Genomic DNA, 14,386 nt, shown 5'->3' on the forward strand with positions numbered 1-14,386 from the left:
TGATTTGGTAAAGCAGATTTGGGAGAGGCAGGAAGAAGGCGGGAGAAAATAATGATGTGCAGCCATGAGATGAATGACTGTAGAAAGTCAGAGGGACACTGAACTGAAAGAAGTAGTGACAACTGACCTGACACAATAACCCACTGTAAAACATGGAAAAAGGGGGTTAAGGATGGTGGTGCTAAAGAGAAGTGATCTCTGAGATGAAAAGCTGTTTCGACACCTTGGTCAGGCAACTGGGAAATCATCGCTGAGAATCATTTACTCTGTATTTCACTGAAGTTTGTAAGTATACAATGCACTGTATTCAGAAGGGTTTAAATAGCTGGGTACATACAGTAGACAAGCTTGTCCACTGCAAACAGCCACAACTCAAGGAGCAGAAGATTAAGACAGAAATGCTGTTTTCTTATTTGCAGGATTCCTTAACTGATATAAATATATATATATATATATATATATATATATATATATATATATATATATATATATATATATATATATATATATATACATATAGATACATGTATGCAAAGTAAGACAGATGTGCTTCCTCAGTGGAGAACTTAATAACTTGCATGCTTTTCATCAGTGGTCACTTGCCTTGCACCTTCACAAGGATATTCCCTCATCCTCATAGCATGATCCACACTGAAAATCTGTGTGTAGGAGTGGAGTGTCATTACAGTAATTCTGACAGGTACTCACTGGGCACTTTGAGCACTGCGATGTAGCATTTCAGAATCTCTCATGCATGCACAATACAAGGATTCCTTGTTGAATCACATTGATGCAAATGTGTAACTTGTGATATACATGTGCACAAAGATGAAACCCATGCTTAATCAGCTGTTATCCAGTTCAGGAGGCATCTTTAGGGTGGTCCACATCTACTGCCTGCAGTCGTGATTACTATTTTTTTAATTTATTTGACTGGACCTTCTTGAGGTCAAAGGAAACCAGAGACCCACAAAAATTCCATAATAAAATGGAGAGAACATGTAAACTCCACACTGGCAGTGACCCCATGTCAGGAGTTGAACCCTGACCCTGGAGTTGTGATCATGGACCTAACAGGCAGAGATCTTAGCACTGAGCCACTGTACTATTGACTTTCTACTGTAACTGGCTAGGAGCTCCATCTTTAGTCATACAGTGTCCCTCCACACACACATGCACACGCACACACACACACACACACACACACACACACACACACACACACACACACACACACACACACACATTTCATACATATAATCTAAGTGTGTCTGAGTAGGGTTAAATAAGGGAGTCAAAAATCTGTTTCTTTATCTTCTGAGACTTTATAAAATGCCATTTTATACTGAAGTAATTTTGTGACAGGTAAAATAATTATTAAACTCATTCAGTTATCATGCATTCCTTACACAAGACATCCAGCATTTCTGATCAGCATTCTTTTTGTTAACTAATCTTTGGCCTCTGCAAAAGCAGCACTAAGCTCACAGTTCACCTGAGTCAGCAATATATCACCATTATAAGACATCAATTACCTGTTTCAGCAAAATACCTGGGGGGGGGGGGGGCACATACAAAGTTCTTAGAAGAAATCATAGTCTTTTTGTCAGGAAATTTGAGTCTTGGCTGATTTTACTTTGTGTATGTGTTTGTGTGTATGTTCGTGTGACTGTCAGCCTGTTATGTTTTGCATCTCTGCTCATTTTCTGTTTACCATTTAAATTCTATCACATTATTCCGGCAGCATGCAAATATACACATTGCCTCTTTCCAGCACCATAAATGATTTTTACTTCAGTCTTACAACAGTATTTTTTAAAAAATACAAGTTTAGAAAGGTTTAGTTGTAATGCTAAGTCCACCTCAACAGTGGCTTTGTTGCTACATGCCAAGGTTCTATATTCATACCTCTCAACCTCTTAGTACTAGCAAGAAATCTGAACAAAGCATGACAAAATGGGGGGACAAAGCCTCAAAAATAGGGACATGTTTTAAATATTGCTCTTATAAACTTAGAAAGTTGCTGGAGTAACAGGGTTTGTGTTAACATACATTTTATGAAGGCTTTATAGTCTGAAATGTAAATGTATGTCATTATTTAGTGACTTTATTCCTCAGATCATCCTAGTGATTTGCCAGAAAACCACAAATTTTATACGGAACAGACCAAAAATATGAAGTAAAAATCTGGACATTCTGTAAAAAACTGGACAGTTGAGCGGTTTGTCTATATTGCCTCTCCAGACTCAATATTGCTTTGGTGTACTGGCCTAGTTGCAATTTCTCCCAATGTCATGCCAACTGTGATATTATTTTGAAGTAGCAGCTGCTGTAATATTTGTATGGAAATTTGCATTCAGAATTCAAACTGCTATATTGCTTCTGTTTAATATGTTTCTCTAAATGTAAATAGTTACATGTTATTTGAAATGATAAATCATCAAATTATGTTTTAAAATCTGTGCACAGTCACATTCAAATTTAAAGAACTTGTATGACATTTTACTTTATGTGTTTTCCTCCAAATGTAAATAGACAAATGTTATATGAAATACAAATAGTCATATGCTACTACAATGTGAAGTTTTACAATATTATCTATTGTTTATTACAACATACCTGAGGATTCAGAATCCCATATCTGTGATCACTGCCAAGCCAACACTGTTTACAATGTGTGTGTGTGTGTGCAATGAACCCTAAGACCTATTAGGAATGCATGCAACCAGGTGAGTTTGTATAATGAGCAGCTCTGCGTTGTGGCCATAGTAGGTACCCATGGTAAGCTCATGTAAAACAAACCCATAGTGAAAATAGAATGGGCAGTTATTGTGAACATTGACTGTGTACAAGCATGTAATGTAGTCATCATGCAACTGAGTGAACAGAATAATACTAATGGGATGAATTATTGTTGTGAGTCATGGGAAAAGATATGCAGAAAAAGGTCTTATGGACCAGAGAAACTATGACTAGTAAGGGTCGAGTTTAGAGGTGGTAGTAGGTCAACAAAAACTACAGAAACTACCAGAAGACTGCAAAGGAAGCTGATAAACATATCAGGGATGTTGCACCCAAATGAGACAGGACTATTACATGTACACAAATACCTATATGAAGCACGTGAACACAAATGATGTGAAGCTCAGACAGGATAGGTAAATGCAATAAAGTAAAGTAAAGTAATGTACTGACCTTCATCACTCCTGGCATCATCAACTTTTTGTTTTATCAGCACTACAATGGCAAAAGTAACGAAAAAGAAAATATCAGCCATAAGAGGATTTGAACCCGGTTTAACTTCATGTGTGGGTATTGCACATGGGCGAACAGCAATTGTCCGAAAGGCAGTTTGCAAAGTTTGCAAATGTCGAACGGAAAAAGGATCGAATGTGCAATGAGCAAATGGACATTGACATTCACTCATTGCACATTTGGCATTTTGGGGCGGATTGCACTATAGTGGGGATCGGGAAATTGAACCTTTCCCCACTGTAGTGCGATCTCAGAGTTAGAATATTAAAGAAGGGGGGGGGCTGCATTTATGTTCGAAAATCAGCAAATCTGCTTTTCGATTTGCTGATTTTTGAACATTTCAAACTGTCTCTGTTTTCATTTTTGTGGTTACGATTTGCTCATATGTGCAATCGCACCACTGTGATTTGGCTTTGTAAAGGTAAACCTTTGAACCCATTATGCTCTTTATTGATATTCTTGTACCCACAGCTTTAACTAGATTAACTATCACAGGAATCATGATGGAAGGGACAGGGAAAACTCATATTATGGGAATGCTCTACAACAACAGACTGGAAGCAGTAATCAAAAGACAGGCCTCATAGGAAATGACCCCAAGACTCTCTCCAATTATAGTCTCTAAAATACAGTAGGGGAGCTATTACTGAAATCATATCGAAGGGGTCATGGAAATGCTTATCAAGGGAATGTTACATAACAAAAGACTAAAAGCAGGAAGTAATCAAAATGCAGACCTGAAAGAGGTTGATCCGAAAACTCTGTCCTGTAACAGCTTCTTAAGCACAGCATTAACTGGGTGAGCTATTGAAGGAATCGTACTAATGGACTCAGGGAATCACATATCAGGGGAATATTATACTTGGACAGAATGGAGGAAGAAAAATAAAATTAAAAAATAACCACAGGGAGATTGGAACATCCCATTCTGTGCATTGACAATCTAGACAGCAGGTTATTAACAAGCTGAGCCATGCCAGGATTTCTCTGTTTGTGACATTCGTATTGTTTTTATGTTCCATTAGAGACGGTGCTAAGAAAATGACTATTTATATGAAAGCTGTACACCATTTCTCAAAGTAATGTAAAAATAAATAACTAAACAGCTAATAAACTAGGTAAATGATAACCTGAAGCATTCCAAATCTCCTCTGAGTATTCTACAACTGGGTATTCTAATAATGCACCTATTTTTCGCATGTATATGTTTTGGTGTACATACACACACACACACACACACACACACACACACACACACACATATATATATATATATATCTCTATATCTATATAGATATAGATATGTGTGTGTGTGTGTGTGTGTGTGTGTGTGTGTGTGTGTGTGTGCGCGCGTGCGTGCGTATATCTATGTGGAAGCCTGTAACAATTGTGAATTCCAGTTTCTCATTTTACTGTTTACTTCATGAATACTTTATTCTTTTTATATAACTGTGAGGCTATTTAAAGCTTTCTTTGTGATAGTCCACTGATCTTGTAATTTTATTTTTTGTAGGTACTACACAAGAACAATTTACCAGTTCCAGTTTCAAAATGCTCTCTGTAAGGCTGCCAAACATAATGGTCCACTTCACACATGTGATATCACAAACTCTACAGAAGCTGGGAAGAAGTTAAGGTAAGTGCTAGTGTTTGTTATCCCATTTGACTAGAGATCAAGCTTCAAGTTTCAATGTACAGTGAGTTTAAACTATGGGTTGATATGTTAGACAAAAAAGAAGCATTTTATTTAATAAAGCAACACGTGGTTGAACCTGACACTGTTAAATTGAACTTTTTTTCAAAAAAGTATTATATTAAGTTTTTATTGATAGAGGTAATTCATAGCAAAAAAAACCAGACAGGTTTACATTTTAGGTAAACCACTAATCAGCACTTTTCTATGCCCACGGATAGACGGCAGACTTCCCTTCTCTGCTTTGCTTTTGGTTTAGAACTTGCTGTACATGCATGTAGTCACCAAACAAATGATGGCATTATTACCAAAAAAGTTCTTTGTTTTCAGAATACCTTTTTGTTTATTTTTGCAAACTCAGATTAACGTGTTCCATATTTTATAGCTATCCTAGCAGACATTGCCACTAATTAAGGATACAGAACCCAGAATGGCTCTTTTTGATGTATGTGGCCAAATTCTAATAGAAAAGGAATAACAGCGGAGACAGAATACACCATTTTTCTCTCACTACTCAGAACTGTGGAGTTCACCTTGTCCTCTTTATGACATAATTCCAGGGGAGGGGTTCATCCAGGTCAATACCTTTCAATTCCAAGAACTGAGCAGAGTACTGTAATGTGATTCCATAGCATGCAATGTCCATACTTAGCACTGGCCAAACTTACCTGAGGACACATCAGGTCTTCAGTTTGGCTAAAGTTCTCTAGAACAGCAGTACCACCTGCATATCAGACCTGGTATTGCAGGCAGAGAAGGTATGACATACAGGGAAGTATGGACATGATGCTGTCCAGGGAGCTCCACCTGTACAGCAGACTGATGAATGCAGTCATGATAGCAAGCATTGTCATCACACCTACATTCTCCCCATCCATGACAAGGGACGGGCATGCAAGGCTACTCATTCACCAGGGAAGTGGATTTATTGTTAACAATCAGGACACTGCATGCTGTCACAAATAATTCACACTCCACACATGCATGTGTATATTCCTAGGCTTCCTCCCAACTAAACCTGCAGTATAGCATTACCTGTGTATGTAACTTGGAATTGCAGGCAGTGTGGCTCCTCCCAACTCTCTAACCTGCAGTATAGCATTACCTGTATATGCAAGTTGGTATTGTAGGCAGTTTGGCTCCTCCCAACTCTCTAACCAGCAGTATAGCATTACCTGTATATGTAACTTGGTATTGCAGGCAGTCTGGCTCCTCCCAACTCTCTAACCTGCAGTATAGCATTACCTATATATGTAAGTTGGTGTCGCAGGCAGTCTGCCTTCTCAAAAGGTAGTGCCTGGAGTACCTAGTTTTATATACAGGTGGAGCTTCAGCCTCACCGGAAAGCCTACTGCATTCAGTGAGCTTCTCTAATGGTTCAGCATTGCACATTGATGAGCTTTAACAGTGTACACTGCTAAATTATTTCAGTGTGATGGATCTGATCCCCCTTTTGGAATCAGGTATAGAACTGTGACAGTCACCATTACTACGTACTGAATGAGGAGTGGAAGATCTCTTATTTCTGGACTCGGTTGTGGAATAACTACTCAGCATGGCATGTTACTCCATGCCCAAGTCCTTTTAGAATATAGCATATGGATTCACAGATGCTCAGATATAACTTACCAAAAACAAAGAAGTTATCAGTTTTAAAAATGTCTAAAGCGCATAATTTTGAAATAGCTGAGATAGAACTCTTGCCTCTAATCAGTAAATTTAGTGGAATCTTACTACTCCTTTTCTTGAAAGTGGCAGTTTACCCTGCTCTACAGCCACTGTAAATAAACTATTCTGTCACTAGGGTGATAAAAGACCTTAGCCAACACCTATCATTGCCAGTTAGGACTGATCCAACCTCTCTTAGATTATAGCATGTTGATTGGTTGGCAACCAATCAGTCTGATTATGCAGTTAATGCTATTATCTTGTCTAAATCCATTACCAAATACTGTCTAGTCAAATGAATATGTGGCATTATTTCCACATTGTATTATTACACCTAGGCAAATTAACAACAGACACCTCCAGAACTTCTATCATGCACTTCTAAACTTGGACTGAAAACTAACAACTAAAGCCTCAGACATTAATCAAACACTTTTCTCCATCTAGAAGTGTTTCTTGTCAGTCCTGGACTAGTGTTTCTCTGTATAATATAAAACACTGAGTTTAGGGACACTTGGATGTTTGGCTTTTTGCAGAACTCAAGTTCCTGATGCTGGAACGAGACAGAGCCACCGTGCCATCAGGAGCATACCCTCCCTAATTACTTACAAGTCCCTCTGTAGTAAGTACAATGTTTTGAATGGTACTGCCAATAGTAACTGCTTTCAAGATTTGCATGAGGGATCTCTTTTCAACAGTAAAAAGTTATGGAAAAGTAAATCTAGTGCTGAAAGTAAAAATTGACAGTAAAGCAGGTTCAATTTATACCCTCATCAGTGATGACCATTGTCCCCCTATTTTACAACACCAGTAGAAGCCCCCCATTTATCCAGACCCCCAACTAACCCTAACATTAGCCATGCAATAACTTTGCCATACATTCTACATCCCATTATATAGTATTCAAAGTGTTATTGACTATGAAGGCACACAGAGCAGCATAGGCAGATGGCTGCTAGCTTACATTCCTGCAGATGGCTGCCCATGAAATTACAGCCCTTGTGCTACTAGTTCTAATGTATTTTATTTTGTTTATTTAATTGCATTTGATAGCCAGGATAGCCCAGCTGGGCTAAAGTACCTTTTCATCACATGCCTATGGGAAAATTAGTCATGCAACAAAGATACAAGAAGTTACAGTGTAGTATGATACAATATACAAGATTATTCAACTATAACTATTGATTTAAAATCATCTAGGAAATATTTGTAATGTAAGGAGTTCAGCCGTTTCTACATATTAAATATGCTTTTGTTCAATGTGAGTGGTCATCACAGGCCCGCCATGAGAATGTAGGCACTGCAACACTATAAACAACCAAGCTGATATATATATTAATAGAGATATAGTAATGCATTAAAATACAAACTTCCAAATGACATAATACAATTTTCCTTGTAGGATGGAATGCCATTATATATAACTATTAAAACAAATGAGAGATGATTAATAGAAGACGTGGTAGTACAATTCTTTAAAAGAGTGAAAAAAGGAGAATGTATTTGGCAAACTGATAGTGGTAAGAATAAGTACTTTCAAGTTAATAAGGAATAAAGGACAAGTAGATGCATAACAGTAGAGTAATTGGCACCCTGGCCTCCTATTCAAACTAAAATTGAGAAATAAAAATGAAGACTGTGAAAAATCTTATTTAAATGAATGAATATCAGCATCGCATTAGTGTCAAACTGTACAGTTATACTGTTGTTCTGCTTCAGCATTGACACCTTATGCATGAGTACCTGAGGAAGCCAACCTCTTTGCCCCACCCTATACATGGTTCTGAGTAGGCGAGGCACATATATAGGTACATTTATAAAGAATGAAAGGAAACTGAAAACTGTAGATAAATAGTGACCACACATCAGTTATATAATGATGTAAATTTTACTATGAAATGATAATGTAAGAATCAAACTGATGTTGGAAGCATATTTATGTTATGTGGGAAAACGAGCACATTCAACTTTTATTGTAATATATTTTTATTTTATTAAGAAATAATTTATGGCTATGTTCATGATGGATTACTACTAGAATATCATGCTAGAGTTTTATAATCAAGACAGGTGTCACCAAAATGAATGTGGCCCTTCTGTGCATACATCATATCTTTGTTTTGGGACATAAGTGGTCTTATGAGGATGTAGATTAAGAAAAGATAAGTAAGTGAAGGACATGTGTCTAGTTTATTACTGACATTGCAAGCCACTTTTAATTCAGAGTTTAATAAGGTATTATGAAGTCCTCACCTTCCTATATTCTTTGTGGATATGCAGTGATAACCAGAATTAGGCTGCTTTAAGGCAAATTTGGCAATGTTATTGTAGCATTGTTCTAATTTATAAAACTTATTTTTTGTATTGTAACAAGAATGGGGGGGTTACAAATAAAAGTGTAGTTAAAAGGTAACTTTTAACTATAGTTAGTGAGAAGATTCTAAGTGATGGCTTTTACTTTATGAAGCGTTCAAGTTTTTCTGTTTTCTTTTCTATGTACATAATGAATGCATAGTCAAATGTTAGTTGTTCATCAATAAACACACTAAATTGTTTTGTTTGAAATATTTTTTCAATGTTGTCTTACTTAGAAATGTGATATTAATGGCAATATATTTTTAGGAATGAAAAGGAGCCAAGATAATGATTTTTCCCTTCCTAACATTACGTTTTAGCTCATCTTTTCCTAACTGCATTTCTAGTTTGATAATTTATTCTTGTATCAAATTTTGTAGTTCATTTACATTGTTGACAGAGATTAGAAGTATTAAGCGAGATTCATAGAACCTCTCTATCCTTTAAAGTGGGATAGGTAAATAGCATGTTAGATAAATTTAGATTCAGAGACAAGAGAATTCCTCCCAGATAAAAAAATACCTCATTAGTGGCACATACAATGTCACTGAATTGAATTCTGTTCTTTCAGACTTGACTATGGTAGTGTTTTCTCTATGAGTCCATGTAACATACACCAACACATACATGCATTCAGACACCTAGGCACACACATTCCCAGACATTCAAACTTTCAAACACATAAAATCACACACACACACACACACACACACACACACACACACACACACACACACACACACACACACACACACACACACACACACACGTGCACACACTGAACACTTATGTATGTACAAATCTAAGAAATGCCAATTCATCTATGGCATGTTTTGGAGATTTTGACGGAAACTAGAGCAGCTGAATAAAACCCACACAACACTAGAGGGAGTATGCAGACCATGCCACACAGAATAAACATAGCCATGAACTCATAGAGCCAAGAACCGTGAGATGAAACACTATATGCTGCACCACTCTGCTATTGGGTACTTGCCTTCACACAAATCTTGTCCAGACCACCATAGATATCCACTTATTTAGTACAATCCTGATGTCTGACTGTGATGGAAAGAGAAACAGAAATACATTATGACCAATATCTTACCCTTAAAGGCATTACAACTCCTCTCCCACATACACATTCATACAAGAATAAACCATAGCATATGGTGTATTTTATACTTGTTTCAGTAAATACAAAATACATTGTGTGACAGTGCTAAATGCCACAACAGATCAATGACTGTTTACTACTGCTTATATACCAGAAGGGAAAAGTCACTTTCATCCATTGAAAGCCTTTGCATCATCAATGACAGCTACTTTATCAACTGTGTACACCTCAGATGTTTGATGTGACTTGGGTGAGAGACAAAAAAATATAAGAAATAGAAAACAGGTCAAACTACAACTTTGAAAACTGAAATAAACAAGCTGGACAGACAATTAAACTTAGTGTGAGACAAGATTAAGAAAAAAAGAACATTTATATAAATATATTGAGCATAATACAGTGTAGTGGTGCAGCGGTAGCATTGTTGCTTCATAGCAAGAGGTTTTCCAGTTTGATTCTTTGCTGGAGTGCCTTCAGTGTGGAGTCTGCATGTCCTCCCTGCGTTCATGTGGGTTTCCTCCAGGTGCTCCGGTTTCCTCCCACATTTCAAATACATGCATCTAAAGCATTTCTCCCCAGGCCTCCACTGAAAATTGGCTTTGTTCCAAGTCGGACTTTCCAGTAAACAAATGTTAAATAAATAAATAAATAAATGAATAATAAACCATTTTATAGATACATAAGATATGGTAGGAGTACAGACATACAAATTGATAAACTGTCTGTAGATTATAAAATTTATTCTCAGACATAACAGCTTGCTATGCTATGCCTTCACTATTGTTGGAATGAGTGAACCTAAGATAATCACTACTGTGTTTCAAATATTCAATAAAATTATTTAAGCACTCTGGACTTCCATCCCAAAGGAGATAAATGTCATCCAAAAAGCGAGAATAGTATCTGACATGTTTATAATAAGCACTTTTGAAGACTACAGACTCTTCCCAGTCCAACATAACCAGCAATAGTGAAGGCATAGCATATCTGGACACTTACATCTCCAATGGAGATAAGGGTTTCAAATCCCGCATTTATAGAAAAAGCACCTTTTCCAATGGGTATTTAGAATATACTAGTAACCACCCTAGATAATTATTATATAATATTTATAAAGGACAATGCATTAGAGCAGCAAGAATGACATTTGTGCATACAGATATGATAGAAGAGATAGATTTTATTACAGATCTGTTTGAAGAAAGGGGTTACTGTAAGATTATGATGGCTGATGTTAGGAAATACATCATTAAGGAATGGGGACACAAGTATTCTCCACTATTGGGAGTAAATAGGAAGATTATAAACCCTATTAGAGTAGAAAAGGTGAATTCTACTAATGATTCATTTCATCGAGCATGCATTCTTGAATATGGTCCATTCACTAATAAGGTTAAGAACATTATGATTAATAACTGGAATGTCATGTTGGTCGATCAAGAGATAGTGGACATCATAGGTCCTAAGCCTATGTTTGTGTATAAAATGGGCCGTAATATCAAAATGTATTTGGAGCAAGGGACAGCAGGGAAACTTTTGACTATAGTAAAAAGCACACAAAAAATGTGGATGTTGTAACCAATGTTATGCAATAATGGAAGATGAAGGGATTATACTTGATAAAATCAATAAAACTAGGATTAAAATTTGACAAGGTAGTTGCAACTCCAAATTAGTGATTTATTTGGTGAAATGCATGACATGCACTGGATATTATATAGGGAAAACTGAGAGAAGTTTTAGAAAACTAATTTATGATAACCTATATAGTATCCGGAGAAAAGACATCAACAATGTCCTTCATAGGCATATAGAAAAATGTGGGGACAGCCACATTTTTAAATTTGCCATCTTGGAGAACATCAAAATAGACCCTAGAAGAGGTAATTACAAGGCCACTTTAGAGTACAAAAAAGTCTGGTGGCAATTATTTACTGATGCATCGACACCACCGGGCCTTAATGACCACATATCTATAAAACCACTATTAGTTAGGAAACAGATAATGCATACATAACAGACTATTCGCAGATTCAGTTATTGAATACTGTTATTATATATACAATTTTCACCAGTTTAATGGTATTATTTTTGTGTAATAGTTTCTTACTTGCAATGTTCTATTTGTAAAGGAATATTTACAACAGTGGGAATAGTAGTGTTAGAACTTCCTAACGTAAGGAATGACACTGTATTTGTATATGTAATTAGATTTGGTATACAAGCATTTTAAATATGTGAATAGTTGAAGGGTTTATTCACAGTATGCTCATTGAAGAAGTGTGTTGTGTTACATATATTATATTTCACATTTTATATTTTATATTTTGTATTAATGTTTTAATCTTTTATACCAGTGCATTTTTGTTTTAGGATGCAACAGTATGTATACAGAGACATTTATATTATATGTTATTTTTTAGTGCATGGATCTCTTTAAGAAAACTTGTAGCATTCAGTTGGCACCAAAATGAAGTATTTAAATCGTAGTAGAGATGTTATTAGGTGTTCTGATGAAGCCCACATTCAGTGGGTGAAAGCGCTTAACTATTATACTAAACTGTGGAATTTTACATTAAAAGGAGATTTTTTATGCTAACTTTCTGTGCCACTTTGATTTTGTTGGCAGTTCTGACAAAGAGTGATTTCATCACCCCAGGAGTTTATGGACCAGCGTTCTTGTAGTATTCCATTCAGCAGTTATTTGTAGACTGAACGCTTTGTTGATTCTGTAACTTATATACAAACTAACTACTGTAATCATACATGCTTACTCTCTGGCTGCACTCTCAAAATGGCACTAGGAATGGCAATGTCAAATGCTTTGGACATGTCTACCTTGACCTGGCCAAGACATTTGATACAATACCCCACTCAGGCATTGTTGACAAACTCAAGAGTTTAGGTACAGACCCATATGTCACCCACTGGATAGCCAAGTAGCTCACAGACAGGACCAAAGAAGTAAGAACTGGGGAGTCCACCTCTACAAAGAGACCAGTCACAAGTTGAGTCCCTCAGGCATAAGTCTTTGAACTGCTCGTTTTTGGAATTTACTTCTCAGAAGTCAAGGCCAATGTCAGTGGTCTCTGGCTGACTAAATTTACAGATGAATGCAGATTAGGAGCTTTCATTGAATCTCACACTGACACAAATGTTCTCCAGGACGGCCTGACACAGACAAACAACTGGTGTCAGAGTCATGGACTAAAACTAAATGCCAAGAAATGCATAATAGTATCCTTTGGGAAGTCATCCATCCCTGGTAACTATCATATTGACAATACAGTCCTCAGAGTTGACCTAGTAGTCAGGGACTTAGAAACACACATAGATAGTAATCTAGCCTTTGATCATCATGTGTCTACAGTGGTAAGACAATCATTTTATGTTGTGCAACTTATAAACAAAGGTATGGCATCTAAGTCCAAGGAAGTCATTGTTCCACTGTGTTCGGCATTCATCAGACCTATAGTAAACTGCAAAAAACACTAAACTTTTAAAAATAATAGCGAGTACCACTGCGAGCACCTATAACACAGACTCAAGCAAATCTTCAGCCACTGTAGAAATAGATAAAATTAAATGGCAGATAAGAACTGAAGCACATATATATCCCAGCCTAAATGAATATATTTCTATAAAATGTATCCTTAAACGCTTAGCCTTGAATAGATAAATAAGGGTTGGAGTATATTTATTTCAATATGTTTGAAAAACTGTCTATATTTGTGTTTTGTTTATATTGTAACATACTGTGTATTATAGGAGTGCAGAGTAATATGGCATGGCTCTTTAAAGACAAGCTTTTTCTTAAATTGATTTTTAATTGAATTTTTAATTGATTAATTGATGCACATTTAATGTATATAAAGGGTTTTAATTGATTTGTCTTTGTCTGAAGAAGGTGGGACATAGTTTTCACCGAAAGCACTAATTAAACCTGTGTTCAAGACGATTTGCTTGAGTCTGTGTTATAGTTGCTCGTAGTGGTACTCGCTATTATTTTTAAAAATTCATCAGACCTATCATTGAGTACAGTGCCTCCTTTGGTATGTACCTAACCAGGCATATCCAGCAACTGGAACGTACACAGAGGTTCCTCACTAAAAGAATACAGGGCATAAGTAATATGTCCTATGCAGACTGTCTCAAGGCCCTGTCCCTGTACTCTGTCTCCTACAGGCTTTTGAGGGGAGATCTATGCTTGGCATACAGAGCATTGTCAGACCCCACTTTGATGGACCTCCTGCATATCCACAAAACAAACACTACCAGAATTACCCATTCTAAAGACT

The 14,386-nt window shown here is 36.5% G+C and overlaps 1 protein-coding gene across 1 annotated transcript in view; it reads left to right on the forward strand.

The window, feature by feature from the left end:
• Window positions 1–14,386, forward strand: part of ACE2 (angiotensin converting enzyme 2) — a 366,082-nt gene that overhangs the window by 191,286 nt on the left and 160,410 nt on the right. The window contains exon 12 of the mRNA XM_044072791.1: window positions 4,769–4,891. Within this exon, the coding sequence (XP_043928726.1) occupies window positions 4,769–4,891 (123 nt within the window). The remainder of the gene's footprint in view (window positions 1–4,768; window positions 4,892–14,386) is intronic.

This window comes from Protopterus annectens, chromosome 5.part1, assembly GCF_019279795.1.
Source record: "Protopterus annectens isolate FY-2018-M chromosome 5.part1, PAN1.0, whole genome shotgun sequence".
Classification (NCBI taxonomy): domain Eukaryota; kingdom Metazoa; phylum Chordata; order Ceratodontiformes; family Protopteridae; genus Protopterus; species Protopterus annectens.